We start from the raw sequence: 27,162 nt of genomic DNA on the forward strand, positions 1-27,162 counted from the left end.
TTTTAAAGGTATGCGCAGATCGCAAAACCGGATCCGTTTTTTTTGGAACACTTGGGGCCGGATCGGGCATTAATGCATTTCAATGTAAAATAATGTAAAAGTGTTCCGGAATTTTGGAAGGAGAAAATACCGCAGCATGCTGCGGTATTTTCTCTGTCCAAAAACCGCACAGTGACTGAACTGAAGACATCCTGAACGGATTGCTCTCTATTCAGAATGCATTAGGATAAAACTGATCAGTTGTTTTCCAGTATAGAGCCCCTAGGACGGAACTCAATAACGGAAAAGTTTAACGCAAGTGTGAAAGTGCCCTTAGACAGTTTTCCTTTACTCCAGTTTTGATAAATGTCCCCCTTCGTCTACACAAGTGATGTAATCCTGCGGAAGCAGAGGCAAAACACGCATTTCAGAAATCCATCCTGTAATGCACACATGCATCTGTCTCAGTACAGTAACAGAGCTGTGTATTGTACAAACCCTTCACTTGTGGGTCCATAACATAAGCAGGATAGATTTGGATCCCCTGGGAGTAAACAATGAAAGTTCCTATTAAATGACAGCAAGCAGAGATCTTGAAAACCGCAATGAATTATAATAGTGTATTGGAAATTGTATAACCTTTCCGTGGACAAAGAAACTTTTATGTCTACAAACTGATCAGAACGTAAAACCAAGAGAGGAATATGCAGTCACTACCAGAACCCAGACAGTCTAGAACCTGGTCCAACATTACTAAGAGCACCAGTCATTTCCTCTTGGCAGTGACCTGTTTTACACTTAGTACTGATGTTGCTGTGAAGTGATCCTTATAAAATCTCATTTGTGCCGTTCCTCTGCTCCCAACTGTGCTCCAGCCGCCAATCCACCTCCCAAAGTCTTCCGGACTAATTGTCAGCTCTTTAGTTTATAAAATAAAATAAATAAATTATATATAGACAGCGCCATCTGCTGGTAACAGAGCTGTGGTGCAGGGTTACAGAAGTCTGGCCTGCTGCAGTGCTGTAAATTACAAATGTCAGCACCCACCAAGTCTACTGTGCACGATGCCTTTAGGCGTCAACGTGAACTTTTTGCTGTTTCCATAAACTTGTGCACTGTGTTTCTTGGCGAAGAGCAAAGCTATACATTTAGCAGAATCCAGAACCTGAAGGAAGCCATGCACATTAAAATCCCTTCAGGTCTGAGATTTCCAGCAGAGGCTAGGTGCCTAATATCCTAGATGGCTGAAGGGTCTTTGGAAAGGGAAGACACTTTGCACAGTAGACAGGCAGTGAAAGTGATGACACCATGGTTACGTCATATATCAGGGATGCCCAACCTGCGGCCCTCCAGCTGTTGCAAAACTACAACTCCCAGCATTCTTGGACAGCCCACAGCTACCATCCTACAACAGGGCATGATGGGAGTTGTAGTTTTACAACAGCTGGAGGGCCGCAGGTTGCGCATCACTGCGTTATATCATGAGGACTGAAAAACCTTGGGCTTCAGTATCTTACAAAATGGTCTTTCACTGAAACTTGAGTAAGGTTAACTGCACACAATGGGGATTTGTGCAGAAAATCTGCACTATTTATTACAGTTTGGGTGTTTTTGGGTGCAGATCTTTGTGTGGATTTTCTGTCTATGGGGAAAACCACTAAATATAAGGTGCAGAATCGCACAAACAACTGACATGCTGCAGATTTTGGATAATCACCTTCACTTTGTTTGTACAAAAATCTGCGCAGACAAAAAAAATTTTTCAAATAGTTTGCCTGTATAATTGTGCTGCTGGTTAGTCAGCCGATTTGCATCTTTTATCAGGATGAAATATGGCCGATTATCTGCAGAACATCTCCCTGTGTGGTCTGGGATGTGCTGCTGAGAATCATTAGAACAGGAGGGGGGGGAACGACTGCCGCAGCGATCATTCCTCCTACATTCAGTTTGCATCACCCTGTGCAATAAGCCGATGCAAACAATCGGTGATGGACATGTTTATTGTCCTGCCTGAACATTGGGCAGTCGAAGGGCGTCTTCACTCGCGGCTAATTTTGTGGCAGAAAACCCTGCAACTGAAAAATCAGTTCCATTCATTTAAAAGGTGCAGCAAGCACATGGATTTCTGCAAGCCCCATTGAGGTGAATGGAACAGATTTTCATTTGCAGGATTTTCTGCCACAAAATCTGCTGCATGTGAAGGCACACAGCCTGGAGAACGTATTAAAAGAAAATAATAAAGTTTTAGTGATGTCTATGCGTTCCAGACTTCAGGCTGTAATTGACTGCAAAGGATTTGCAAACCAAGTATTAAAAAGTGAAAGTTTAATTTATGATTATTATTTTGTCCCATTACTTCTGGTCCCTTAATAAGTGCGAGGCACATATGCAAACTGTTGTAATTCCTGCACCGTTCACCTGATTTGGATGTAAATTCCCTTAAATTAAAGCTGACAGTCTGCAGTTAAAGCACATCTTGTTCGTTTCATTTCAAAACCATTGTGGTGGTGTGCAGAGCCAAAAATGTTAGAATTGTGTTGATGTCCCAATATTTATGGACCTGACTGTATGTTCCTGGCAACGCATGTATATGTGGTTTGAGTCAAAAGTCCCACAGTGCCAATGCAGGAGTGTGGATGTTGACAAGGAGAGCCTACTGAAAACATATTACACAACAACTGCTTGTGCTGTATGGATGATTGGTTATAAACTGTAAATTAGACCCATAAGTAGTGTATACAGCGTTGTCGTACACGTATAGTTATCACAGGTAGGCGGTTTGCCACCATTATGCTCGATGCTGCCAGGTTGTATTGACAGACAGAGGATCGCTGCCGTCGCACCCTAGCCAACTAAAAATTTAGGACCGTATCCTCATCCCTGATCTTGCACACAAGTAGCAGCACATTGCTAGTAAGTATAGTTTTTTTTTTCCAGGCCTCATCAGGTGTAGCTGGTTATCCCTCTCTACACTAGAGGAGTCTGGTTGCCTGATATTCACAGTAAATGATATACAATACCCCCCCCCCTTTTTTTTTTTATTGGATTGTAATAAAACTATTATTTTCTTTTAATACGTTCTCCAGGCTGTATGACTATAAGGCCTCTTTCACACGGGCGTCATGTTTTTGGCCCGGATAAGATGCGGGTGCGTCGCGGGAAAAGCGATTTTTCCACGCGAGTGTAAAACATTGTAATGCGTTTTGCACGCGCGTGAGAAAAATCGGCATGTTTAGTACCCAAACCCGAACTTCTTCACAGAAGTTCAGGTTTGAGTTAGGTGTTCTGTAGATTGTATTATTTTCCCTTATAACCATGTTATAAAAGGGACAATAATACATTCTTAATAGAGAATGCATAGTACAATAGGGCTGGAGGGGTTAAAAAAAAATATATATAATAATTTAACTCCCCTTAATCCACTTGTTCGCGCAGCCGGCATCTCTTCTGTCTTTATCTTTGCTGTGCACAGGAATAGGACCTTTGATGGCGTCACTGCGCTCATCACATGATCCATCACCATGGTGATGGACCATGTGATGAGCGCAGTGATGTCATCAAAGGTCCTTTTCCTGTGCACAGCAAAGATGAAGACAGAAGAGAAGCCGGGTTGCGCGAGCAAGTGGATTAAGGGGAGTTAAATTATTTTTAATTTTTTTAACCCCTCCAGCCCTATTGTACTATGCATTCTGTATTAAGAATGCTATTATTTTCCCTTATAACCATGTTATAAGGCACGGGTGTCGAATCCGGCCCGCCAGACCTCGTCATGTGGCCCGCGCAGCGAGCGAGCTGGCAGCTGGGCACAGGGAGATGAGCGCTTCCATTGTGGAAGCGCTCATCTCCAGTCATCTGTATCGCCGTCCTCAGGACAGCGATACAGATGCCTGCCTGTGCTGCGGTAGGGGAGGGAGAGGCGTGTCCCTTTCCCTTCCTCTGATAGGCTGCCGGCCTAGTGCCTGCAGCCTATCAGAGGCCGGCGCAGGCGGCGTGATGACGTCATCGCGCTGCCTGAGCCATACAGCGTGGGACACAGGCCAGAAGAGGCCTGCATCGCATCACTGACATGGAGGTAAGGCCTCATGCACACGACCGTTGTGTGCACCCGTGGCCGTTGTGCCGTTTTCCGTTTTTTTTCGCGGACCCATTGACTTTCAATGGGTCCGTGGAAAAATCGGAAAATGCACCGTTTTGCAGCCGCATCCGTGATCCGTGTTTCCTGGCCGTGAAAAAAATATGACCCGTCCTATTTTTTTCACGGCCAACGGTTCACGGACCCATTCAAGTCAATGGGTCCGTGAAAGAACACGGATGCACACAAGATTGGCATCCGTGTCCGTGATCCGTAGGTTAGTTTTTATACAGACGGATCCGAAGATCCATCTGCATAAAAGCTTTTTCAAAGCTGAGTTTTCACTTCGTGAAAACTCAGAACCGACAGTATATTCTAACACAGAAGCGTTCCCATGGTGATGGGGACGCTTCTAGTTAGAATACACTACAAACTGTGTACAAGACTGCCCCCTGCTGCCTGGCAGCACCCGATCTCTTACAGGGGGCCGTGATCAGCACAATTAACCCCTTCAGGTGCGGCACCTGAAGGGGTTAATTGTGCTGATCACGGCCCCCTGTAAAAGATCAGGGCTGCCAGGCAGCAGGGGGCAGACCCCCCCCCCCAGTTTGAATATCATTGGTGGCCAGTGCGGGCCCCCCTCTATTGTAATAATTCGTTGGTGGCACAGTGTGCGCCCCCCCCTCCCTCCCTCTATTGTAATAATTAGTTGGTGGCACAGTGTGCGCCCCCCATCGGCCCCCCTCCCTCTATAGCATTAACAACATTGGTGGCCAGTGTGCGGCCTCCCATCTCCCCATCATTGGTGGCAGCGGAGTTCCGATCGGAGTCCCAGTTTAATCGCTGGGGCTCCGATCGGTAACCATGGCAACCAGGACGCTACTACAGTCCTGGTTGCCATGGTTACTTAGCATCCCATCTCTCCAACCCCCCCCCCCCCCCCCCCGATCATTGGTGGCAGCGGGTTACTAGCAATAGTACAATAGTAGAAGATTCATACTTACCTAACTGTCACTTAGCAGTAGGAGGAGCTCCCGGCCGGACACGAACATCGCAGCTCCCAGGTAAGTATGAATCTTTTACTATTGTACTATTGCTAGTAACCCGCTGCCACCAATGATCGGGGAGGGGGGGGGGGGGAGATGGGAGGCCGCACACTGGCCACCAATGTTGTTAATGCTATAGAGGGTGGGGGGCGCACACTGTGCCACCAACGATTTATTACAATAGAGGGAGGAAGGGGGAGGGGGCGCACACTGTGCCACCAACGATTTATTACAATAGAGGGAGGAAGGGGGGGGGGGGGCGCACACTGTGCCACCAACGAATTATTACAATAGAGGGAGGAAGGGGGGGGGGGCCGCACTGGCCACCAATGATATTCAAACTGGGGAGGGGGGGGGGGTCTGCCCCCTGATGCCTGGCAGCCCTGATCTCTTACAGGGGGATATGATAGTACAATTAACCCCTTCAGGTGCGGCACCTGAGGGGTTAATTGTGCTGATCACGGCCCCCTGTAAGAGATCGGGTGCTAGGCAGCAGTCACCATGGGAACGCCTCTGTGTTAGAATATACTGTCGGAAATGAGGTTTCACTATCCGACAGTATATTCTAACATAGAGGCGTTCACATGGTGATGGGGACGCTTCAAGTTAAAATATACCATCGGATTGGAGAAAACTCCGATCTGATGGTATAAAAGGGACTCCAGACTTTACATTGAAAGTCAATGGGGACGGATCCGTTTGAAATGGCACCATATTGTGTCAACGTCAAACGGATCCTTCCCCATTGACTTGCATTGTAATTCAGGACGGATCCGTTTGGCTCCGCACGGCCAGGCGGAAACCAAAACGACTTTTTTTTCATGCCCGTGGATCCTCCAAAAATCAAGGAAGACCCACGGACGAAAAAACGGTCACGGACCTACGGACCCCGTTTTTGCGGACCGTGAAAAAAAACGTTCGTGTGCATGAGGCCTAAGTATGTGTTTTTTTTTATTATGTACAATACTTTTACTGGCGGGGGCTGTTATTACTGGCACAGAGGGGCTGTTATTACTGACACAGAGGGGCTCTTATTACTGGGGGCTGTCATTACTGGCACAGAGGGGCTCTTATTACTGGGGGCTGTTATTACTGGCACAGAGGGGCTCTTATTACTGGGGGCTGTTATTACTGGCACAGAGGGGCTCTTATTACTGGGGGCTGTCATTACTGGCACAGAGGGGCTCTTATTACTGGGGGCTGTCATTACTGGCACAGAGGGGCTCTTATTACTGGGGGCTGTTATTACTGGCACAGAGGGGCTCTTATTACTGGGGGCTGTTATTACTGACACAGAGGGGCTCTTATTACTGGGGGCTGTTATTACTGTGGGCTGTTATTACTGACACAGGGGGGGGGCTGTTAATACTGGCACATGATTGGGGGCACTATAGGGGCATCTACTGAGGCCACAAAGAAGGGGTATTTTATATGGGCTCTCTGTACAGTACAATTTTATACTGGGACACATGGTGGGTACTATGGGGAAGGGGGGAGAGGAGTACTATGGGGTCATCTACGGGGGACACTAAGAAGGGGTATTTTATACTTGCAAATTATGGGGGATACTGAGGGCATCTACTGGAGCATTTTATACTGGTACATTATGGGGGCACTAGGAGGAAGGAGGGTGTGGAGCACTATGGGGTCATTTACTAGGGGCACTATATAGGGGTATTTTATACTGGCACATTATGGGGGCACTATGAGGACATTAGCTCAAATGGGGGCATTACAAGGGGGTATTTTTTGCACTTTCACATTATAAGGAGAATTATTACTACTGGGGGGGCATTATGGTGGGCTTTATTACTCCCCCATGGTATGACCCCCCCTAGTAGCAGCACCAGCCTCTCCCTGCTCTGCTATCCCTCTGCACCTTCTCCAAATACTTATTATGAAATCTTTCTCATTAGGATAAAACACAACATCAGCTCCACCGAGCCCCCGGCCAAAGTGTGGAAGTGGTGTCCGAGATCCCCAAGGGCCAAGCCAAGTAACTGTAAGTTTTCCGGCCCTTTGAGGGTGACAAAACTGCTGATGCGGCCCCCGATGAATTTGAGTTTGACACCCCTGGTTTAAGGGAAAATAATAATGATCGGGTCTCCATCCCGATCGTCTTCTAGCAACCGTGTGTGAAAATTGCACCGCATCCGCACTTGCTTGCGATTTTCACACAGCCCCATTCACTTCAATGGGGCCTGCGTTGCGTGAAAAACACAGAATATAGAACATGCTGCGATTTTCATGCAACGCACAAGTGATGCGTCAAAACCAACGCTCATGTGCACAGCCCCATAGAAATGAATGGGTCCAGATTCAGCGCAGGTGCAATGCGTTCACCTCACGCATTTCACCCGTGTGAAAGGGGCCTAAAACGTAATTGAATGTACACCACTACATCTACTAATTGTGAGATAGGGTGCCTTCACATGCACTATAACTATTAGGGTCTTAAGGGCCCCTACCAACATGAATTTGATCTGGTGGTTTAAGACCACAAAAAATGCCATAGAAAAAATAATTCCCTTACTTTATGTTTTTTAGGGTGTTGCCACAAGCTTTTTTTAGGCTGTTGTTGTTAGCAACTACAAAAACTCCACCGATTAGAAAATACAGTACTAGGCAAAAAATAAAATAAAAAATGCATGTCCTGCATTTCATGCTTCCCACTGACCTTCAGCCTTTGAACATGTGGAGGTGGTGGGTGCAAACGATACTACAAAAAATCCAAAAGTGCTGTGCAGTGTGGTGACTGGCCATATATTATATCGTCTCACCTGCATAACGGAAACGGGACGGTTCCGTTTTGCAGCCCATAGACTTCTATTATGACGGAATGAATAACGGAATGCCTCTAAAGGCATTCCGTCATAGAATTGTGTTATGGTCCGTAGTAACGTAATCCATAACGCAATTCACCTTTTACCAGTAAAAAAAAAGCCTGAACGAATTTCAAAATATGAAATTCGCTCATCTCTAGTCTCCGCAATCATGCAGCTACACCCAGTAGAGCCCTGGTTGTCACACCATCAAGGCAGTACCTTGTGAATAAATAATATTCCCCAAGGGTCTCTTCTGTACAAGTTAAAATCACACAAAATAAAAGCCGAAAAACAAATTATGATAAATAAAATAAAAAATAAAATAAAACTATTGGGACCCTCTAATGTGAACGAATTCCTAGCACCAGCACAACTCCACTACGCAGCTCATGTGATAAAAATAACACACAAATATATAATGTATTTCAAAGGGTTTTCCTGCTCTTTTTCAAATTTTAAGCCCAGCCGGAGAAAGCATACTCCCCTGCTCCTCGCCATTCCGTTCTGGCTCAGTCTTTCTTGTAACCTTCATGTGCGCCGCTGCAGCCAATGTCTGGCCTCAGCACTGACGTCTCCCCAAGCAGCAATGTGCCATTTGGGGACATCATCGTTGAGACCAGTCATTGGTTGCAGTAATGCATGTGACCCTGGCCATGTTGGAATTTTACAAGACAGGGACTGGAAAACCACAAGAAAGCCAGGGAGTATGGTTTTGCACAAAGCTGGAAAATCCCTTTGCTGTTCCACTATGTAATAACAAAAAATAGTTTAAAATTTGAAAAACTGGAAAAATGGTGAATGCTGCCACCAAATACACGGGAACAGTAAAGAAGCTTCATCCCTAGAGTTCCACACTACATAGCCAAATATTAGGATTCAACACTTCATACACGTCCTCTACATAAATGTCTAATTTATTATTATACAGAAATTCTAAAAGAAAAGCAGCAATCAGAAGACGTCAATATTTCACATAAATTTTGGGAGTGATCCAGCTGTCTGGTGCCTTTTTCAGTCCAGCCTTTCTCCAGATTCGATTTAGATCCTTTTCAAAATTCTTCTGTTAAAAAAAGTTAGAAAAAAAGGGATTATCTACAGTAATTGCAATGGAGATGAATATCTATTGTGATATTACAACATGATTTCACCCAGAAAAGTACCTTCTACATAAAACAGGACTGAAGTACACGTTCACCACTGCAACTAGTGCGAGTTCCAGGGTATGGGGGAAGGATGAACAGAGACAATTTGGAGACATTTGTGTGAAGAGAGCAGAGAAGTTGGCATTCCGAGGATCAGAAATTACATTATTTTGTGTGACCACACCAATTTACAGCTACCATACAGCATTCATCTAAATAATAAAACATAAATACAAACTGACTCAACGTTCTAAACCTACAGGCTGTTATACTTCAGAGCAGGCATGCTCAACCTGCGGCCCTCCAGCTGTTGCAAAACTACAACAGCTTTACAACAGTAGTTTTACAACAGCTGGAGGGCCGCAGGTTGAGCATCCCTGCTCCAGAGCCTCCTTCACAATTCTGCTGGCTTCAGAGAAATCAGAACTGTGGTGTTCCCTGGGGGATCTGTACATTTACCAGACATCAATGATATTCAACACCAATGATATTGAGGTCTAGTGTATGTGTAACAGTTGTTGACAAAATTTTGAGAATAAGTAGTCCATAATGGTCATAAAGCTCTTTCTTCCTCTTCCAAGCGGTTCTGCAGCAGCCGAGGTCTTTATTACAGAAATGTGCCCCTACTCTGTATTATATAACCTGCCCACAGTCTTGCACTGTGATATGGTAAGTCTGGATGCTAGTCATATACTACAGGAGCAGGTACATAACCCCATCTGTTTATCTATTACAATCTGACCATATAAGACCAGTGGAAAAAGAGCATGAAATGGGATTTGTCTGCGCCACAGTCATACAATTATTGCACGAGAGGGAGGCATTCTGCACCAGCTATAAAGGGAGACAAAGGAGGCAGCGGAGCTGGAAAGCTGCCAAACCACCAGCCGGCTGGAGCATGAAAGAGGCGCTTGTTACAGGTCTGTAAATGGGGCTAGGATAGCAGGGTGTGTACACAGGGCCACTAATGAGGAGAGAATGAGGAAGGTTTCCATCCAGTTACACAATACTGATGGTTTGGTGGGCAGCAGTGAGAACGGATTGTCAACCACAAAAATCTCCTGAAGCAGAAAGAAAAGAGGTTACAAACATATATTCTGCAGCTTTAACGCCTTCATGACTGCCATAAAATGGCATATTAGTGGTCACTAAAGGGGCCTTAGGCTAAGCCGCCGCTTTTATGGCATTTCAATCGAAGTGCTGCACGGGTTATGAGAGCCGAGCTCCTGCGGTGAAAGCTTGGACCAGCAGAAGCACCAATTCTGCGGCATCTAAGCAATTACAAAGGAAGCGGACTCCCTTTATCTCCCATCGGCACCATGTTAGTGAGATCATGGAGTACTCGGCCGTCTGGAGCTTAATGAAGGCCCCGGGCCTGGTAGCGAAAGGGTTAAAAAAGTTTTTTAAAACTTTTTATTAAAAGTTAAAAAAATTTAATGTTATTCGAATGGAAAAAAACTATTTTTTTTCAATCCCCTCCTGTTATTTGGTATCGCCACTTCCGTAATGACTAACACTACACAATTATGTAATTTATCCTGTACGGTGAACACAGTAAAAATAAAAAAATCTGTATTTGGTATCACTAATTGTTCTTACCCAGGGAATAAAATTATCACGTTATTTATGCCAAAAATTCAGGATTACACTTACCGGTGTAATCGTTTTTTCCATGAGCCCATGACAGCACCATTAAGAGAGAGCCTGCCTCCATCCAGGACAGGAACCCCTGTGGAGAGCTTTAAAAGGAGGGACATTGCCCCTATAGCACCAGTTAATTGTGAGAACTCGTCCTCATCGTACTACTGTAAAACTCTCTCTTTTAATATACATTTTTTTCTTTTTCAAATACGATTACATTTTTTTCTTTTTTTAATACATATATACAAATAGACCCATCATTTTTATTTATTTTTCAATATGAAAACTCCAAAAATAGGGTGGGAATAAAGCCCGGGTGCTGTCATGGGCTCATGGAAAAACAATTACCGGTAAGTGTAATCCTGAATTTCCCATATGCCCATGACAGCACCCTTGAGAGACGACTAGAATAGAACTAGCTTGGGGAAGGGGGACTACTGCAAAACCTTTCTTCCAAAGGACAAGCGCTCATTAGAGTCTAAATCCAGTCTATAGTGCCGAAACAAGGTACAGGGGGACTTCCAGGAGGCTGCCCTACAAATCTGCTCTAATGTTGCATCAGCTCTTTCCACCCAAGAGGTAGAGACGGATCTAGTTGAGTGAGCCCCAAACCCCGAAGGTGGAGACTTACCCACTGCAGAATAGGCTAAGGAAATAGCGCCCACAATCCATCTGGCTAATGTTCTGGAATAAACTTTATCACCCTTACTCCTTCCTCCAAACTGCACAAACAGCCTAGAGGATTTTCTCCACTGGCTAGTAACCTTCAAATATTCAGAGAGGCACCTCCTGACGTCTAGGCAATGGAGCCTCCCTTCTTTCTCGTTCTTCGGGGATTGACAAAAGGAAGGACAATGTCTTGAGATGTATGAAAAGGTGAAACCACCTTGGGAAGAAAGGATCTGTGCTAATGAGAACTCTATCCTCCAGAATATTAGTATAGGGAGGGGATGCTGAGAAGGCCGAAATCTCCCCAACTCTCCTTGCCGAAGTAATAGCAACAAGGAAGGATAGATAGAGTTCTAACAGATAAATTCTGAATAGGTTCGAAAGGAGGCTCCAACATCCTAGACAAGTCTAAATTTAGATCCCACGGGGGTTTAATCCTGCTAACGGCCCTAAAGAACTGCCTAATCCAGGGATGGTTCGTAATAGGGGATTTAAAGAAGGCAGAAAGGGCAGAAACCTGCACTTTAAGAGTGGTAGGTCTTAAGTTTTTATTTAGGCCTTCTTGCAGAAATCCTAGACATAGGCGGAGGACTTAAAGGATCAACCTGGACATTGGAGAAGTTTAAGAAAGCCTTCCAAATTCTAAGGTAAATGGATGAGGTTACCGTCTATCTGCAGGATAAAAGGGTCGAAATATCCTCATCCGATAAACCCTGCTTTAAGATCTCCCTCTCAAAAACGAAGCTGCCAGATGAAGGCTTTTCACTTCTGGATGAAAGACCGGCTCCTGAAACAAAAGGTCCCGTCTTGACGGAAGAATCCAGGGGTCTGCCAGGGACAGCTTTCTCAGCCAAGTGAACCAGGACCTCCTTGGCCAGAAAGGGGCAATGAGAATAAGCCTTGTCTCTGTTCCTGCCTCAACTTCTGTAACACTGTTGGGGGTAGTCTTCGAGGAGGAAAAGCGTACAGAAGTTCATGTGGCCACGGAAGAGAAAAAGAGTCGAGACCCAAAGAAAGATTGTTTGGGTTTAGGGAAAAGAAACGTTTTCATTTGCTGTTCTGTCTGGTAGCAAACAAATCTACTCAGGGATGACCCCAAAGCTGGACAATTTGATCGAAGACCTCTTGATTCAGACACCACTCTCCTTGATCTAGATGGTTTCTGCTTGAAAAAATCTGCCACTTTGTTTTCGGACCCTTTTAGGTACACCGCCTTGATAAACGAAACAAGAGGCATAATTAGAGAAAAAATTTCCACTGTTAAGACCATTAGATCTTTTGATTTGGTCCCGCCCTGTCTGTTCATGTAGGATACTACGGTAGCATTGTCCAAAAAGATTTTTACCCCTTTTGGGCAGAAACTCTTTCAGGGCTAGGAGAACAGCTCTTAACTCCCTCACATTTTGTGAATCAGCCTGACTCTCCAATAGATTCCAGACTCCCTGCAGAACTCCCCATTGACAAAACACCCCCCTACCTGGTAGGACTGGCATCCGTGGTAATTATTATCTGTTCTTGTAGATCCCACGGGAACCCCTGAGACAAATTAGCAGGATCCTGCCACCAGGTTAGGGACTGTAATACCTGAATAGTGAGGAGAAGTGGGGCATCAAGAGGGTACAACGAACCCTTCCATCCTTCAGGATTTGCCACTGAAGTATTCTGGAATGAAAATGGGACCAACTGACAGCTGGGATTGTAGAGGTCATCCTGCCTAAGACAGACATGCCTTGTCTGATGGTTTGTCTCTTTGACGCTACCAGAGACTGAATGTCTTGCCCTAGGCGAGATATCTTGTGTTGAGGGAGGACACATCTCTGTTGTACCGAGTCCAGGATTAATCCCAGGAAGACACAGTTCTAAGAAGGAACCAGATTTGACTTTTCCCAATTAAACTGCCAACCGAGCTTTTGAAGAATTCCTATCACTTCTAGAAGATGTAAAGATAGAAGATCTACTGATTCTGCTACCACCAAGAGATCGTCTAAATAGGGAATAATTCTAATGTCTTTTTCTCTTAGGTGGGCCATCACTTCCGCCATTAACTTTTTGAAAAGTCTAGGGGCCTGGGATATGCTGAAAGGAAGAGCTCTGTATTGTAGATGAGTTGTTTGACCTTCTAAAGATACTGAAACCCTGAGGAATTTTTGAAAATCTGCATGAATTGGAACATGATATGGTAGCCATTACACAGTCTTTAAATAGATCTTTTACTGTAGACTGAATGGATTCCATTTTGAACTTTTTGTATTTGAGGTACTGATTTAATTCCCTCAAGTTTATGATCATCTGAAAAGAGCAGTCTGGTTTGGGTACTAGAAACAGGGACAAGTAAAACCCTCTGCCTTTCTTCCGAGTCCGGGACTGGGACTAAAACTTCATTTTTTAATAGAGAAAAAATGTCTTCCATTAATGCCACATTTTTTTACCGAATTTGCAAATAGATCTGTAATTTTTAGTCCTTCCGGAGGAGGGGAGACAAACTCTAGACGAAAAACCCTCTTTAATTATTCCATTTATCCACGGGCTTGCTGAGATCTTCTCCCAAGCCTGAGAAAAGAGAGTGACTCTTCCCCCCACTGGACTATAATGGTCATTGCTGACCTGACCTAGGCCCTGAAACAGACTGGGAGTTAAGCAGGAACCCTTTCTCTTTTTTACCTCTAGCTTCCCTCCAGTTATTTTGTTTTCTCTCAGATCTATTGAAACCTCTCCTGTTTCTACGAAAAAACTGCTTTCTAGGGGGTTTAGAAACAGAAAAAGCCTCCGATAGTAAGAAAGGTTTTCCTAACAGGTCATCAAGTACTGATCCGAAAAGAAAATCCCCCTGACAAGGGATAGAGCATAGCATGTTCTTTGAACCTGTATCGCCAGACCAACCCCTAAGCCAGATAGTCCTCCTAGCAGAGTTTGACAAGGCTGCTGATCTAGCGTTCAATCTTATTGCATCCGCTAAGGCATCAGAGATTAAATCTACCACCTTGAAAATTGTTGGAAAAACTGCAAGAAGTTGATCTCTAGAGGTTTTGTTTTGAATATGAGATTCCAACTCCTGCAACCATAATTTTAAGGATCTGCCAGTAATGGTAGTGGCTATGTTGGGCTTAAAGGCCTCCCACACTTTCTTAAGATAGACTTCCGCCCTTTCATGTTCCAAGGTCCTCAAAAGGTAGGGCAGCTCTTTTTGGCTACGGGGGGGCGTACAATTTTGGTGGCCTATCCCAAGTGGAGGATTCACCTTCATCAGAGGGATATTTCCACTTTACACTTCTAGGGATAAAAGTTTTTTTTATCAGGTTTCTTCCACTCTTTTTGAATTAGATATTTAATATTCTCATTTAATGGGAAGACCCTAGGATGCTTATGTCCCAAGTCCCCAAACATAATGTCTTGAACGGACTTCTGCCCTCTAGCCTCATCTATTTTCATAGTGGCTCTAATCGCTTTAAGTAAGGAATGTGTATCTTCAGGGGAAAATAAGGGTCTACCAGAGGATTCTTCATCTGAGGAAGAACTTAAATTGCCCAGGACCTCTCCCTGTTCGTTTTCATCAGAAGATTCTAAATCTAAGATCACATTAATTTGACTGTTTGCTCATTGCAGAGGCAGGGAGGCATTTTTTAAACGCTTTCATAGAATCCGAAACTTCAGATTTAACAATGTCCTTGACATTCTGAAGCAGGGACGGGGATTCATCCTCAACTACTTTGTTCACACAATGCTGACACCGTAATTTGGACCAGGAGGGAGCGAGTTTTTCCTTGCATACGGCACACTCCCTTCTCTTAGATGTGGCTTTTCTAGGGCCCTCTTTTCTATAACAAACAAGAGAATAAGCCCCATTACACTCTGGAAAAAAGTAAAAGGATGGGGATCAAAACCCCCTTACCCCACCAGGAATACCGGTCTGCCATCATGACCCTCCTGGACATCAGCGCGCTGCCATCATGACCCTCCTAGACATCAGCGCGCTGATTACTCTCTTCCTCCATCATTTCAGATGATGAGAGAAAGTTTTTCCATTTGGGGCATCCACACACACCGTCAGGCTGGCTGGGATCCTTCTGGCAGCACGCTGAATAGAGGACAGGGTTTAAAAACCCTAAGCCCAGGTCCCTGCCGGCGTTAGCCTTACGCCGCACCAGGTAACCCCTATATCCACACCAAGTCAGGGGCTCCTGCAGCCTTAACCTTTGCTCTCCACGAATCGTCCTATCCATAGGACAGGAAACTGGTGCTATAGGGGCAATGTCCCTCCTTTAAAGCTCTCCACAGGGGTTCCTGTTTCCTGTCCTGGATGGAGGCGGGCTCTCTCTCAAGGGTGCTGTCATGGGCGTAATGGTAAATGAAAGTTGCAAAATTTTAAATGTAAAACCTCAACGGCAGTATTGCTGTTTTTCCTATCCCCCCGCCCTCCCCCCACAGAAAGAGTTAAAAGTTTAATGGGTATTCCAGTTATAGAACTATCAGATTGGAGGGGGTTCCTACTGCTGGGACCCTTACCAATTACGAGACGGGGGCCCTGTACCCCGTGGAGCATCACCAAAATGGTGCCATTAAAAACTACAATGATCAAAGATGGTCCGTCCTAAACTGTTCCTGTATACCCTTGAAATGCTGCACCACAGACTGCAGGATTCCAAGGGTTAAAGGCTTACGCTGTTGCCTTGCTCCAGGTCATGAACAAGTAACAAATTCTCAGCTGTGAAAAGTACTGGGTGTGTACAGTTTCAGCCTCTGCATATAAAATCAACGTCTGTTGGAAAATTGCAGGACTTTTATTATTTGATTGTTAAATCGGGCCCATACCACACATGAGGCACTTGTATCCGCTCTGTGCTCTACTCCTCGCTCCTGTGCAGACCCTGCTAGACACAATGCCGCCAGGCTTTCCTTACCTGCTTCCTCACTCTGCGCTTATCAAGGACTTTCTTCCTGAGAAACTTGATGCGCTTCTGCAGCTTCTTGTACTTGTGCTTGTTGATCTTCCTCCGCCTGATCTTCAAGACATTCTTACACTGCACAACCCCCCTGTCTCCGTCATCTTCCCCAATATAGTCTGTGTCATGACTAGTGGGGCAATCATAGCATTTTTCGTGTTCTTCTTGCTCCTGCTGGGCATTAGAGGTAAGATGCTTAGGAAGAGAGTACCGGGAGGAAAGCAAACTCTCTAGGGGACTGATGGACATTCTGCGGGGGACCAGGAGCTCATCCAGCTCTGGCTCTAGGGTGATCCATGTAGGGGGTGGAATGTGTTGCCTCTGAGGGTGCTGCGAGCTATAACATGCAAACAAGGTCCTGTGACTTGTAGCTGCACATCGCGGTGCCAGACATCCTAGAAGACAGGAGAGAAGTCACACACTGATGATACTGCAGCAATGGGGAAGTCAGTTGTCCTGATCCTGTAGTCAATCAGCAGTCAAAAGTCCAAGGACATGCTTTTATTTCAGAAACAAAAAGGGAAAATAAAATATCTAAATACCCCAGCAAGTAATGGGTGAGGGAGCCTATCTTTTTGGCTATGTCCAGAACATAAGCGCCATCTTGAAAGCCGCCATATTGAATCAAGGGCAAATTTTTCCAACGGGAAGAGGGTCGGGTAGCATATCAAAGAAGACCAGGATTTTCTCAGAAACTGATTTGCAATATCTCTTGTGGTTCAAATGTTATCAGCATAGTTCCAAACTTCAAACTTCAGCACCAGGAACAACACATTGAACACATCAAATAGCTGTGCATCACAGGGAACGTTCCCGGTTGTTGTTGCAACTTTCTTTTTTGATAAATTTTGAACCACAAGAGATATTACAAATCAATTTCTTCAAAAAAATTCTGGTCTTCTTTGATATGCTATCACCAACTTCCCACTGGAAACATTTGCCCTTCATCCAATATGGTATCTTTGAAGATGGCGGCCATGTTCCCCCTCACCCATTACTTGCTGGGGTATTCAGATATTTCATTTTCTCTTTAATTTCTGAAATAAAAAGGTGTCCTAGGACTTTTGACTCATCCTGTACAAATCAGATTTCTATGGTTTATGGACTAGGGCAGGGATCAGCAATCTTTAGCTGTTGTGACACTACAACTCCCAGCATGCACACTTCCTTGGCTGATCTTGGAACACCCATGGAAAGTGAATGGCGAATGCTGGAGGCTACTGACCCATGGGCTACAGGGTAAAACTGCCTGCAGTCTTTGGATGGGCTACCACACATCTGACTGCAGCGCTACTTCCCTGATCAGACTTTTGCAAGTGAAAATGTTGGGAGATTACAATTAATGCGAACCCCTATAGGAATCTCCAAACAGGAGGTACAATTTAACCCCTTCTGGCCCCCTATAACTGATCCCACATAAAAAAAAAGTCCTTACACAACTATCTCGACTGAAGAAAAAAAAAAAGTTGTGGATTTTGGAGTGTGTATTTGAGGACCAAACTAGCCACATCCTTAAAGGGGTTGTCCATAATTAAAAATTAATTAAGGAAAAAATGCGTATAGCAGCACAACGAAAAATTAAAGTTTTATCTTGTGGTGGTGCCAGCCGTGTTGGGAGCCAGTCAGAAGTTCCCCCTTGGATGCGTCATATAGAAGAAACCGCAGCACTCTCCTGTCTTCAATTCAGTGGAATTTATTTCACCAGCAAAACAAATGCGACGTTTCGACCGTAAAAGTCTTTCTCAAGCAACAAGAAAGACCTTTACGGTCGAAACGTCGCATTTGTTTTGCTGGTGAAATAAATTTCACTGAATTGAAGACAGGAGAGTGCTGCGGTTTCTTCTATATGACGTAAAAATTAATTAAGGGCATGAAGCTTTTTACACTAAAGAAAAAAAGCCTCTCACCTCTTCCAAGCAGCTCTATTCCAGCACTGGCGGTCCTGTCCTCGCTGCTTCCAGTTCCCTGTGGTCCTGAAGTGTGACATCCAGACCTTTATCACATGCACTGCGGCAGCCATTCACTGACCTCAGCGATGACGTGTCCACAGGCAGCATGTGACCACTGAAACCAGTGGATGGCTGCAGAAGTGCATGGGACGACAGCAGGGATGTCACATTTCTGGTCTACAGGGGACTGGAAGCAGCGGGTCACAGGACTGCCTGTGCCAGAATGGAAATGTTTGCCTTTTTTCTTTATTGTAAACACATTGGGGTACATTTACTATTTTCCAACCTATCTATGTAGGTGCACCTGATTTAGTCGTAAAAACAGTCTAATTTCTACTCCAGGGCTGGCATACTTTTCTGTGTCTGTTTTGAGTGGATCAAAAACATAGAGATGTGCGCCAATTTTCATGCGCACACTAATTAGACCAGTCTTAGTGAATATGGACATGTTGTACTGATAATGAACCACTAGAGGTCAGATTAATACATCTAGTCTAATTCATGAAGTGCTTGATAACTAGTCAGCAAAAGACAGACAGGTGAAGCAAATACGCTGGTCTAATTGAAAGCCTAAAAACAGGAGAGCTTCATAAATGTGCCCCATTCTGACTTGAAAATGTAACAAATCAATTTCTCTCATCAGCAGGCGCTGCTGCAGGTGAAGAAGTGCCCAACTACTACAAGATTGACAGGGCTGGACATTTAGCCCAGGCCTGACAATTTCCAGCAACTGTGCTGGGGGTGCTACACTCCCGGGCAGGGGGCATCTGTGCCCTTGCTCTGCTAATTGGAGCAGCTGCGCAGGCAGGAAATTGTTAGGGCCGGGCTAAAAGTCACTCTTGTGGCCAGTGGACGCTTCTTCACCTGAAGGGACAGCCCCCCGCACAGGTATAGAAGTCCTGCTAAAACAATGAATTTGTTAGAATAGATTTGCTTATTTCTAAGGCCTCATGCACACGACCGGTCCGTTTTTTGCAGTCCGCAAATTGCGGATCCGCAAAACATGGAAGCCACCCGTGAGCCTTCTGCAATTTGTGGAACGGAACAGAAATGACTATTCTTCTCTGCAAAACGGACAAGAATAGGACATGTAATATTTTTTTTTTGCGGGGCTACATAACGGAGCAACGGATGCGGACAGCAACTGAAGGGGATGCATGTTGCACCCTGGTATGCTCACGTATTGAATCTAAATGATGCAGGTACGCACGACTACGTTAATTGACTAATAAACACAACTGAAGGGGATGCTAAAAGAACAAAAAAATAATAATAATAAAACTTTATTGAGAAATAATCACTAAAAGGAAGGTGCGAAGAGAAAACGGTGCTTCTTGCACCAAGTACACACATTCAGTTTGCGGGAACGGACATATATGGCCTAAAAATAAAAATGAATATAAAGGCCTGTCCCTCAATGAAGAACTGAAAAAGTGGTGTCCTGTTTCTGGCCAAGAACCGTGGTTGATAATAGAACTACCCAGGTTGCTGCCAGAAATGAGTCTAGAGGGGACTGCTACTATTTATACACAGCAATACCCACCCCACTCACAGATAGTGAATGCGGGTATACGCTGTGGTAACACAGCTGGGAAGCAGCCGTCGCTCAAATAAACAATGTTACTACTGCTAACTAAAAAGGTAGCTTGCAAATCAAGGCATATCAGGCTCGATGCGTTTCTGCGCGAGAAATTGCCTCACCAGGAGCTCGCCCTGTAATCCTGTATTTAGAGCAAACTTGCTGAATGTATGAGCAGTAAGGACGCGCTACCCCTCTCACATACATAGGGGCGGCGCACACGGCCATTCTAGCGCCGGAGCGCTGCCCCTATGTGAGAGGGATAGCACATCCTTACCATTATCAACCACGGTTCTTGGCCAGAAACAGGACACCAATTTTCAGTTCTTCATTGAGGGACAGGCCTTTATATTCATTTTTATTTTTAGGCCATATAGGTCAGTTCCCGCAAACTGAATGTGTGTACTTGGTGCAAGAAGCACCGTTTTCTCTTCGCACCTTCCTTTTAGTGATTATTTCTCAATAAAGTTTTTTTTTTGTTTTGTTCTTTTAGCATCCCCTTCAGTTGTGTTTATTAGTCAATTAACGTAGTCGTGCGTACCTGCATCATTTAGATTCAATATACGTGACCATACCAGGGTGCAACATCTCAATGACTTTGCTGATACAAATCCACACATAATCCCATATATGTGGCCCGTGTTCCTCAACTCCAGTCCTCAGGACCACCTGCCGGTCATAATGAGGATATCCGTGCAGATACAGAAACAGCCCTCCTTCGGCACAGACGAACCAACCAGGCGGAGGTAGCAAAAGTCTTCAAACGTTTTTTTATTGTTTTTAGAAACACTTCACACAACGCGTTTCGGGGAACACTTCCTGTTTATTTTTCACCTGAAGGGGCAGTGTTCCCCGAAACGCGTTGTGTGAAGTGTTTCTGAGAACAATAAAAAAAGTTTGATGAAGACCTTTGCATAAACACCTTTTCCCATCACGTCTACAGTAGGATTGTGCCTATCATTTGCACAACCCTTTAAGATGAGCCTCCATTTGGAGTACCTATTCATCCTATGGTGCGTCTTTCTTTGTTTATTCAGTAAACAACGCCTGAGAACGTGACAATGAGAATATCCCACAGAATGAACACCTGTGGTCAGTCCTGATGCATTGACACTAATTATATTACATTCTCAATACTTAGGAAATCCTGAGGACTGGAGCTGAGGAACACTGCTATAGGATCCAGTAAAAATGAAAGCCTGCAGTCACCTGCAGAGAATTCACTGTCTACACCAGGGATCAGCAACTTCCGGCACTCCAGCTGTTCAGAAACTACAACTCCCAGAAGGCTTCATTCACTTGTATGGGAGTTAGAAGAGCTGCCGAGCATGTCTGCATGCTGGGAAGTGTAGTTTCACAGCAGCTGGAGTGCTGAAGGTTGCTGATCCCTGGTCTAGAAGACGCCATGTCACGTACCTGCAAGCCTTGTGGCTAGGCTCAGGTGAGAAGTCAGTCTCGTCAGCCACATGCCGAGATGGAGGAGAAGTTACTGGAGGTCCGCAGGGTCTGGAAAACAGACGTGACTCAGGTTATAACGTGTCCCAGCATACATACAACCATTATGTCCCGACTGTACAAAGTTCTATTACAGCAAGAGTTAGGATAAAGCCACATTTTCTGCAGAAGAATCTGCAAAAAATCCACCAAAATCACATGGATTTGTCACAGATTTTACAGGGCTCCATAGCAACATAGGGGGAGATTTATCAAAGTGGTGTAAAGTAACTCTTAAAAATGAAAGGTGGGATCTGATTGGTTGTTTTGGGCAACTAAGTCAGTTCTACTTTACACCAGTTTGATAAATGACCCCATAGTGCATTAGCATTGGAGTGTATGAGAGAAGCAAACTGATGATTGCTGGTTATAGTTTCCTATGGGAGCTCTAAAAAAAAAAAAAAAAAAAGTGAAAAAATAAATGTTTTTAAATATAAATATAAAAATTTTAATCAACCCCCTTTCCCCCAAAATGTAATAAATAAATAAAAATAAACACGGGCATCGGCACATAAGACATACAGCAGGACTAATAAAATATAAAGTAGATCGTATCATGTAGATTGTAAGCCTCACGGGCAGGGCCCTCTCTCCTTCTGTACCAGTCTGTAACTCGTCTTGTTCATGTTTAGTGCAATTGTCTGTATTATGTATGTGCACCCATTATCATATGTACAGCGCTATGGGATGAATGGCGCTTTAATAATAATATTTATCCCATACGGCAAGCGGTGAAACTGAAATAAAACGTCAAAATGGCAGATTCGCTGTTTTTTGGGTCACTTCACCTCCCACAAAAAATTACCGTATTTTTGGACCCATAAGACGCACCTAGGTTTTAGAGGGGGACAATAAGAGAGAAAAAAATTATGACACCTCAGGTCAATCCACCAATCAGACCCCCATTGTTAATAAGACCTCAGCTCAGACCCCAATGTAAATGACCCCCAATCAGACCTCAGAGAAGAGCCCCATGCCTCATATCAGCCCCCAGTAGCCTCTTATATGCCCCCAGTAGCCTCTCTGAAGCCCCTAGTAGCCTCATATATGCCCCAGTAGCCTCATATATGCCCCAGTAGCCCCATATATGACCCCAGTAGTCTCTCTTCAGCCCCCAGTAGCTCTCATATGCCCCAGTAGCCCCATATATGCCCCCAGTAGTCTCTCTTCAGCTCCCAGTAGCCACATATATGCCCCCAGCAGCGTCCATCAGCCTCATATGAAATAAAATAAAAAAAACTCACCTTTCCTGCTCCGGACGCGGCCGCTCTTCTTCAGTCTGCTGTGCTGTGACTCTGCGCGCACAGCGTGAGGTCACAGAGCGCCCTTACACTGTGCGCAGACCTGCACAGCTGACAGCAGAGGACCAGGAAGCGGTGAGTACAGAGCCAAAAACTAAACAAAAAATATATACACTGCTCAAAAAAATAAAGGGAACACTTAAACAACACAATGTAACTCCAAGTCAATCACACTTCTGTGAAATCAAACTGTCCACTTAGGAAGCAACACTGAGTGACAATCAATTTTCACATGCTGTTGTGCAAATGGGATAGACAACAGGTGGAAATTATAGGCAATTAGCAAGACACCCCCAATAAAAGAGTGGTTCTACAGGTGGTGACCACAGACAACTTCTCAGTTCCTATGCTTCCTGGCTGATGTTTTGGTCACTTTTGAATGCTGGCGGTGCTTTCACTCTAGTGGTAGCATGAGACTGAGTCTACAACCCACATAAGTGGCTCAGGTAGTGCAGCTTATCCAGGATGTCACATCAATGCGAGCTGTGGCAAGAAGGTTTGCTGTGTCTGTCAGCGTAGTGTCCAGAGCATGGAGGCGCTACCAGGAGACAGACCAGTACATCAGGAGACGTGGAGGAGGCCGTAGGAGGGCAACAACCCAGCAGCAGGACCGCTACCTCCGCCTTTGTGCAAGGAGGAACAGGAGGAGCACTGCCAGAGCCCAGCAAAATGACCTCCAGCAGGCCACAAATGTGCATGTGTCTGCTCAAACGGTCAGAAACACACTCCATGAGGGTGATATGAGGGCCCGACGTCCACAGGTGGGGGTTGTGCTTACAGCCCAACACCGTGCAGGACGTTTGGCATTTGCCAGAGAACACCAAGATTGGCAAATTCGCCACTGGCGCCCTGTGCTCTTCACAGATGAAAGCAGGTTCACACTGAGCACATGTGACAGACGTGACAGAGTCTGGAGACGCCGTGGAGAACATTCTGCTGCCTGCAACATCCTCCAGCATGACCGGTTTGGCATTGGATCAGTAATGGTGTGGGGTGGCATTTCTTTGGAGGGCCACACAGCCCTCCATGTGCTCGCCAGAGGTAGCCTGACTGCCATTAGGTACCGAGATGAGATCCTCAGACCCCTTGTGAGACCATATGCTGGTGCGGTTGGCCCTGGGTTCCTCCTAATGCAAGACAATGCTAGACCTCATGTGGCTGGAGTGTGTCAGCAGTTCCTGCAAGACGAAGGCATTGATGCTATGGACTGGACCGCCCGTCCCCCAGACCTGAATCCAATTGAGCACATCTGGGACATCATGTCTCGCTCTATCCACCAACGTCACGTTGCACCACAGACTGTCCAGGAGTTGGCAGATGCTTTAGTCCAGGTCTGGGAGGAGATCCCTCAGGAGACCGTCCGCCACCTCATCAGGAGCATGCACAGGCGTTGTAGGGAGGTCATACAGGCACGTGGAGGCCACACACACTACTGAGCCTCATTTTGTTTTAAGGACATTACATCAAAGTTGGATCAGCCTGTAGTGTGTTTTTCCACTTTAATTTTGAGTGTGACTCCAAATCCCGACCTCCATGGGTTGAAAAATTTGATTTCCATTTTTAATTTTTGTGTGATTTTGTTGTCAGCACATTCAACTATGTAAAGAACAAAGTATTTCAGAAGAATATTTAATTAATTCAGATCTAGGATGTGTTATTTTTGTGTTCCCTTTATTTTTTTGAGCAGTGTATTTTTAAATTTTTTTATTTTTTTTAAAGGCAAGAAAAACTATACAGAAGTGGTATCGCCATAATCCTACTGACCTGGAGAACGAAAGTAACAGGTCAGTTTTACCGTATAGGGAACGCCGTAAAAACAAACCCCATAAAACGGTCATGCTTTTTTTTTCCCAATTTCACTCCATTTAGACTTTTTTGTTCAAGCTCCCCACTACATCGTATGCAATATTAAATGGTGAATGAAAAAATAAAAACGTTATGGCTCCAGAGTGAAAAACAAAAAACCTCTGGGGCTGAAAGGCTAAAAGCGCATCTGTCAGCATTATCAACCCTAGTAAACAAGGCACTTACCGTATTTTTCGCCCTATAAGACGGGAAAATAGCAGTGCGTCTTATGGGGTGAATGCTGCTGACTTTTCAATGATACACCCGCCGCGATGCCGCGCGGCGGGTGTATCAGCTGTGAGGGAGGAGGGGCTGGGGGCCGGCATCTGCTTTTATAATGACAGCGGAGCCCGTGCAGTGACTGTATTCTACTACACGGGCCCCGCTCACTGTATATTATCGTATCTGTAATAGTTAATTGTTATGTATATAATCGGGTAATCAGCAACTGTATACTTACAACTACAAGCGCTCGGTAGCAGAGAGGAGGGAGGAGGCATGCCGGGCGCTGGCAGCGTGAGTCATCACTATGTCACGCGCCTGCGACGCACACTTTATGAATGAAGCAGGCGGCGTGGGAGCATGACGTAGTGACTCGCGCTGATTATACGATTATATACATAACAATTAACTATTACAGATACGATAATATACAGTGAGCGGGGCCCGTGTAGTAGAATACAGTCACTGCACGGGCCCCGCTGTCATTATAAAAGCAGATGCGACCCCCACCCCCTGTATTGAGGGTCATTCACTACAGGGACACTGTTATGGAGGGGATCTGTGGATGACACATAGCATAAGATGCTATATATGTGTCATACACAGATCCCCATAACAGTGCGTCACCCACAGATCCCCCATAACAGTGCGTCACCCACAGATCCCCCATAAAAGTGCGTCACCCACAGATCCCCCATAACAGTGCGTCACCCACAGATCCCCCATAACAGTGCGTCACCCACAGAACCCCCATAACAGTGCGTCACCCACAGATCCCCCATAACAGTGCGCCACCCACAGATCCCCCATAACAGTGCGCCACCCACAGATCCCCCATAACAGTGCGCCACCCACAGATCCCCCATAACAGTGCGCCACCCACAGATCCCCCATAACAGTGCGCCACCCACAGATCCCCCATAACAGTGCGCCACCCACAGATCCCCCATAACAGTGCGCCACCCACAGATCCCCCATAACAGTGCGCCACCCACAGATCCCCCATAACAGTGCGCCACCCACAGATCCCCCATAACAGTGCGCCACCCACAGATCCCCCATAACAGTGCGCCACCCACAGATCCCCTATAACAGTGCGCCACCCACAGATCCCCCATAACAGTGCATCACCCACAGACCACAATTAGTTCAAAACCCACCAAAAGCACACCTATTGGTTCAAAATATTTTTTTTCTTATTTTCCTCCTCAAAAACCTAGGTGCGTCTTATGGGCCGGTGCGTCTTATAGGGCGAAAAATAGGGTACTTTTAGTTTTATGTAAATTAGGCACTCGGGGCACCGCTTCAACCCCCCAGTCCCTGCTCATTGACCTCACTTTTCAAATGCCTGGCCCTTAACTCTCACACACGCGCTGGCAATGGTACAGTCGGCACATGCGCAGTTCTCAGTGCCACCGCTCCTAGATCCAGACCGCACAGGTGATGAGATTTCAGGGCCGGACATCTGAACAGTGAGGCACCAGCCAGGGGTAGGCAGAGTTCTAGAAATGGCTGAATGGGATGTGCTCTGTTCACATAGCTGTGAAACTGCATTCAGATATAAGGCTCTGTTCACACTGCTGTGAGATAGGACAGTCAGCATCTCTCCCCCTGACACTTGTTAGGATTATATTCTCCATTACATACCGCACAAGTGATGGGGGCAGTACACATACACAGAGCGCAGATTACACGTTACTCGTCTAGAGGGAGACAAGCTGACAGCCCGGGTGACACATTATACACACCTGACCTCAGACCTTCTTTCTCCGTGCACACACGCTTCCTGTCCGCTCTATTAAACTTCCCCAGTTGAGTCCTGCAGGAAGGTTCCGCGCGCGCAGCGCTCCCTCTAGTGGCCATAGGAGGAAGTACAGACTGCAGAGTATTTCACGTCTGTGTATTCATTTGTAGATTCCGATCTTCATTTCATATTGATCCACTTTAAAGGTTCTGAATTCTTATATGTCCAGCTTACCTAAAGTAATGCTCTAAAGGAGCATTAAAATGTACAAAGTGTATAAATCCTAAGTATATGGTGAGGGATATAAGCTATATGACATTTTCTTTGGTGCTTCATAATTGCCAGCTTTTTAAAAGGGAGATTCTTAAAGTGTCACTGTACTCTGCAAACATGTTTGATATGTCATAGTGACAAATCAAAGGTTTTTATGGGTGGGGGTCTGAGTGCTGAGACCCCACTGATCACTAGGAGTACAGAGAAGTGCGCACATAGCGTGCTCTCTATCCTCGCTACAGAAGACAGAATCAATCTGAGGGGGAAATTTTATCAAAACTGGTGTAAAGTAGAACTTGGTTAGTTTCCCATAGCAACCAATCAGATTTCACTTTTTAGTTGTCCATTTTACCAGTTTTGATAAATCTTCCCCTATAAGTCCATCTTTATTTCATCTTCTGCAGCGCGGAGAAAAAGCGCGCTTCTAGCGATCGGCAGAGG

The 27,162-nt window shown here is 45.3% G+C and overlaps 1 protein-coding gene across 2 annotated transcripts; it reads right to left on the minus strand.

Moving 5' to 3' along the window:
• Positions 1-8,809: 8,809 nt before the first annotated feature.
• AURKAIP1 (aurora kinase A interacting protein 1) lies at positions 8,810-26,542 on the minus strand. 2 transcript variants are annotated; one of them, XM_040427928.1, is made up of 4 exons: positions 26,453-26,542; positions 21,259-21,348; positions 16,273-16,709; positions 8,810-8,982 (listed from the first exon to the last, which is right to left on the minus strand). In XM_040427928.1, exons 2-4 carry the CDS (start codon positions 21,308-21,310, stop codon positions 8,884-8,886), a joined length of 588 nt encoding a protein of 195 aa, XP_040283862.1. In that variant the 5' UTR covers positions 21,311-21,348; positions 26,453-26,542; the 3' UTR covers positions 8,810-8,883. The 2 variants fall into 2 exon arrangements, with proteins under 2 accessions (XP_040283862.1, XP_040283871.1); XM_040427937.1 differs by lacking the exon at positions 26,453-26,542 and adding an exon at positions 26,352-26,376.
• Between the last annotated feature and the right edge of the window lie 620 nt (positions 26,543-27,162).

The sequence above is a fragment of the Bufo bufo genome, chromosome 1 (genome assembly GCF_905171765.1).
Source record: "Bufo bufo chromosome 1, aBufBuf1.1, whole genome shotgun sequence".
Taxonomy (NCBI): Eukaryota; Metazoa; Chordata; class Amphibia; order Anura; family Bufonidae; genus Bufo; species Bufo bufo.

Bases quoted from the DNA above. Each gene is read 5' to 3' on its own strand.
- AURKAIP1 (XM_040427928.1), bottom strand. From the start codon at position 21,310: ATGTGGCTGACGAGACTGACTTCTCACCTGAGCCTAGCCACAAGGCTT. The intron at 16,710-21,258 runs GTACGTGACATG...CCTGTCTTCTAG, and splicing joins CCTAGCCACAAGGCTTGCAG to GATGTCTGGCACCGCGATGT. The intron at 8,983-16,272 runs GTAAGGAAAGCC...TTTTTTTAACAG, and splicing joins AGCGCAGAGTGAGGAAGCAG to AAGAATTTTGAAAAGGATCT.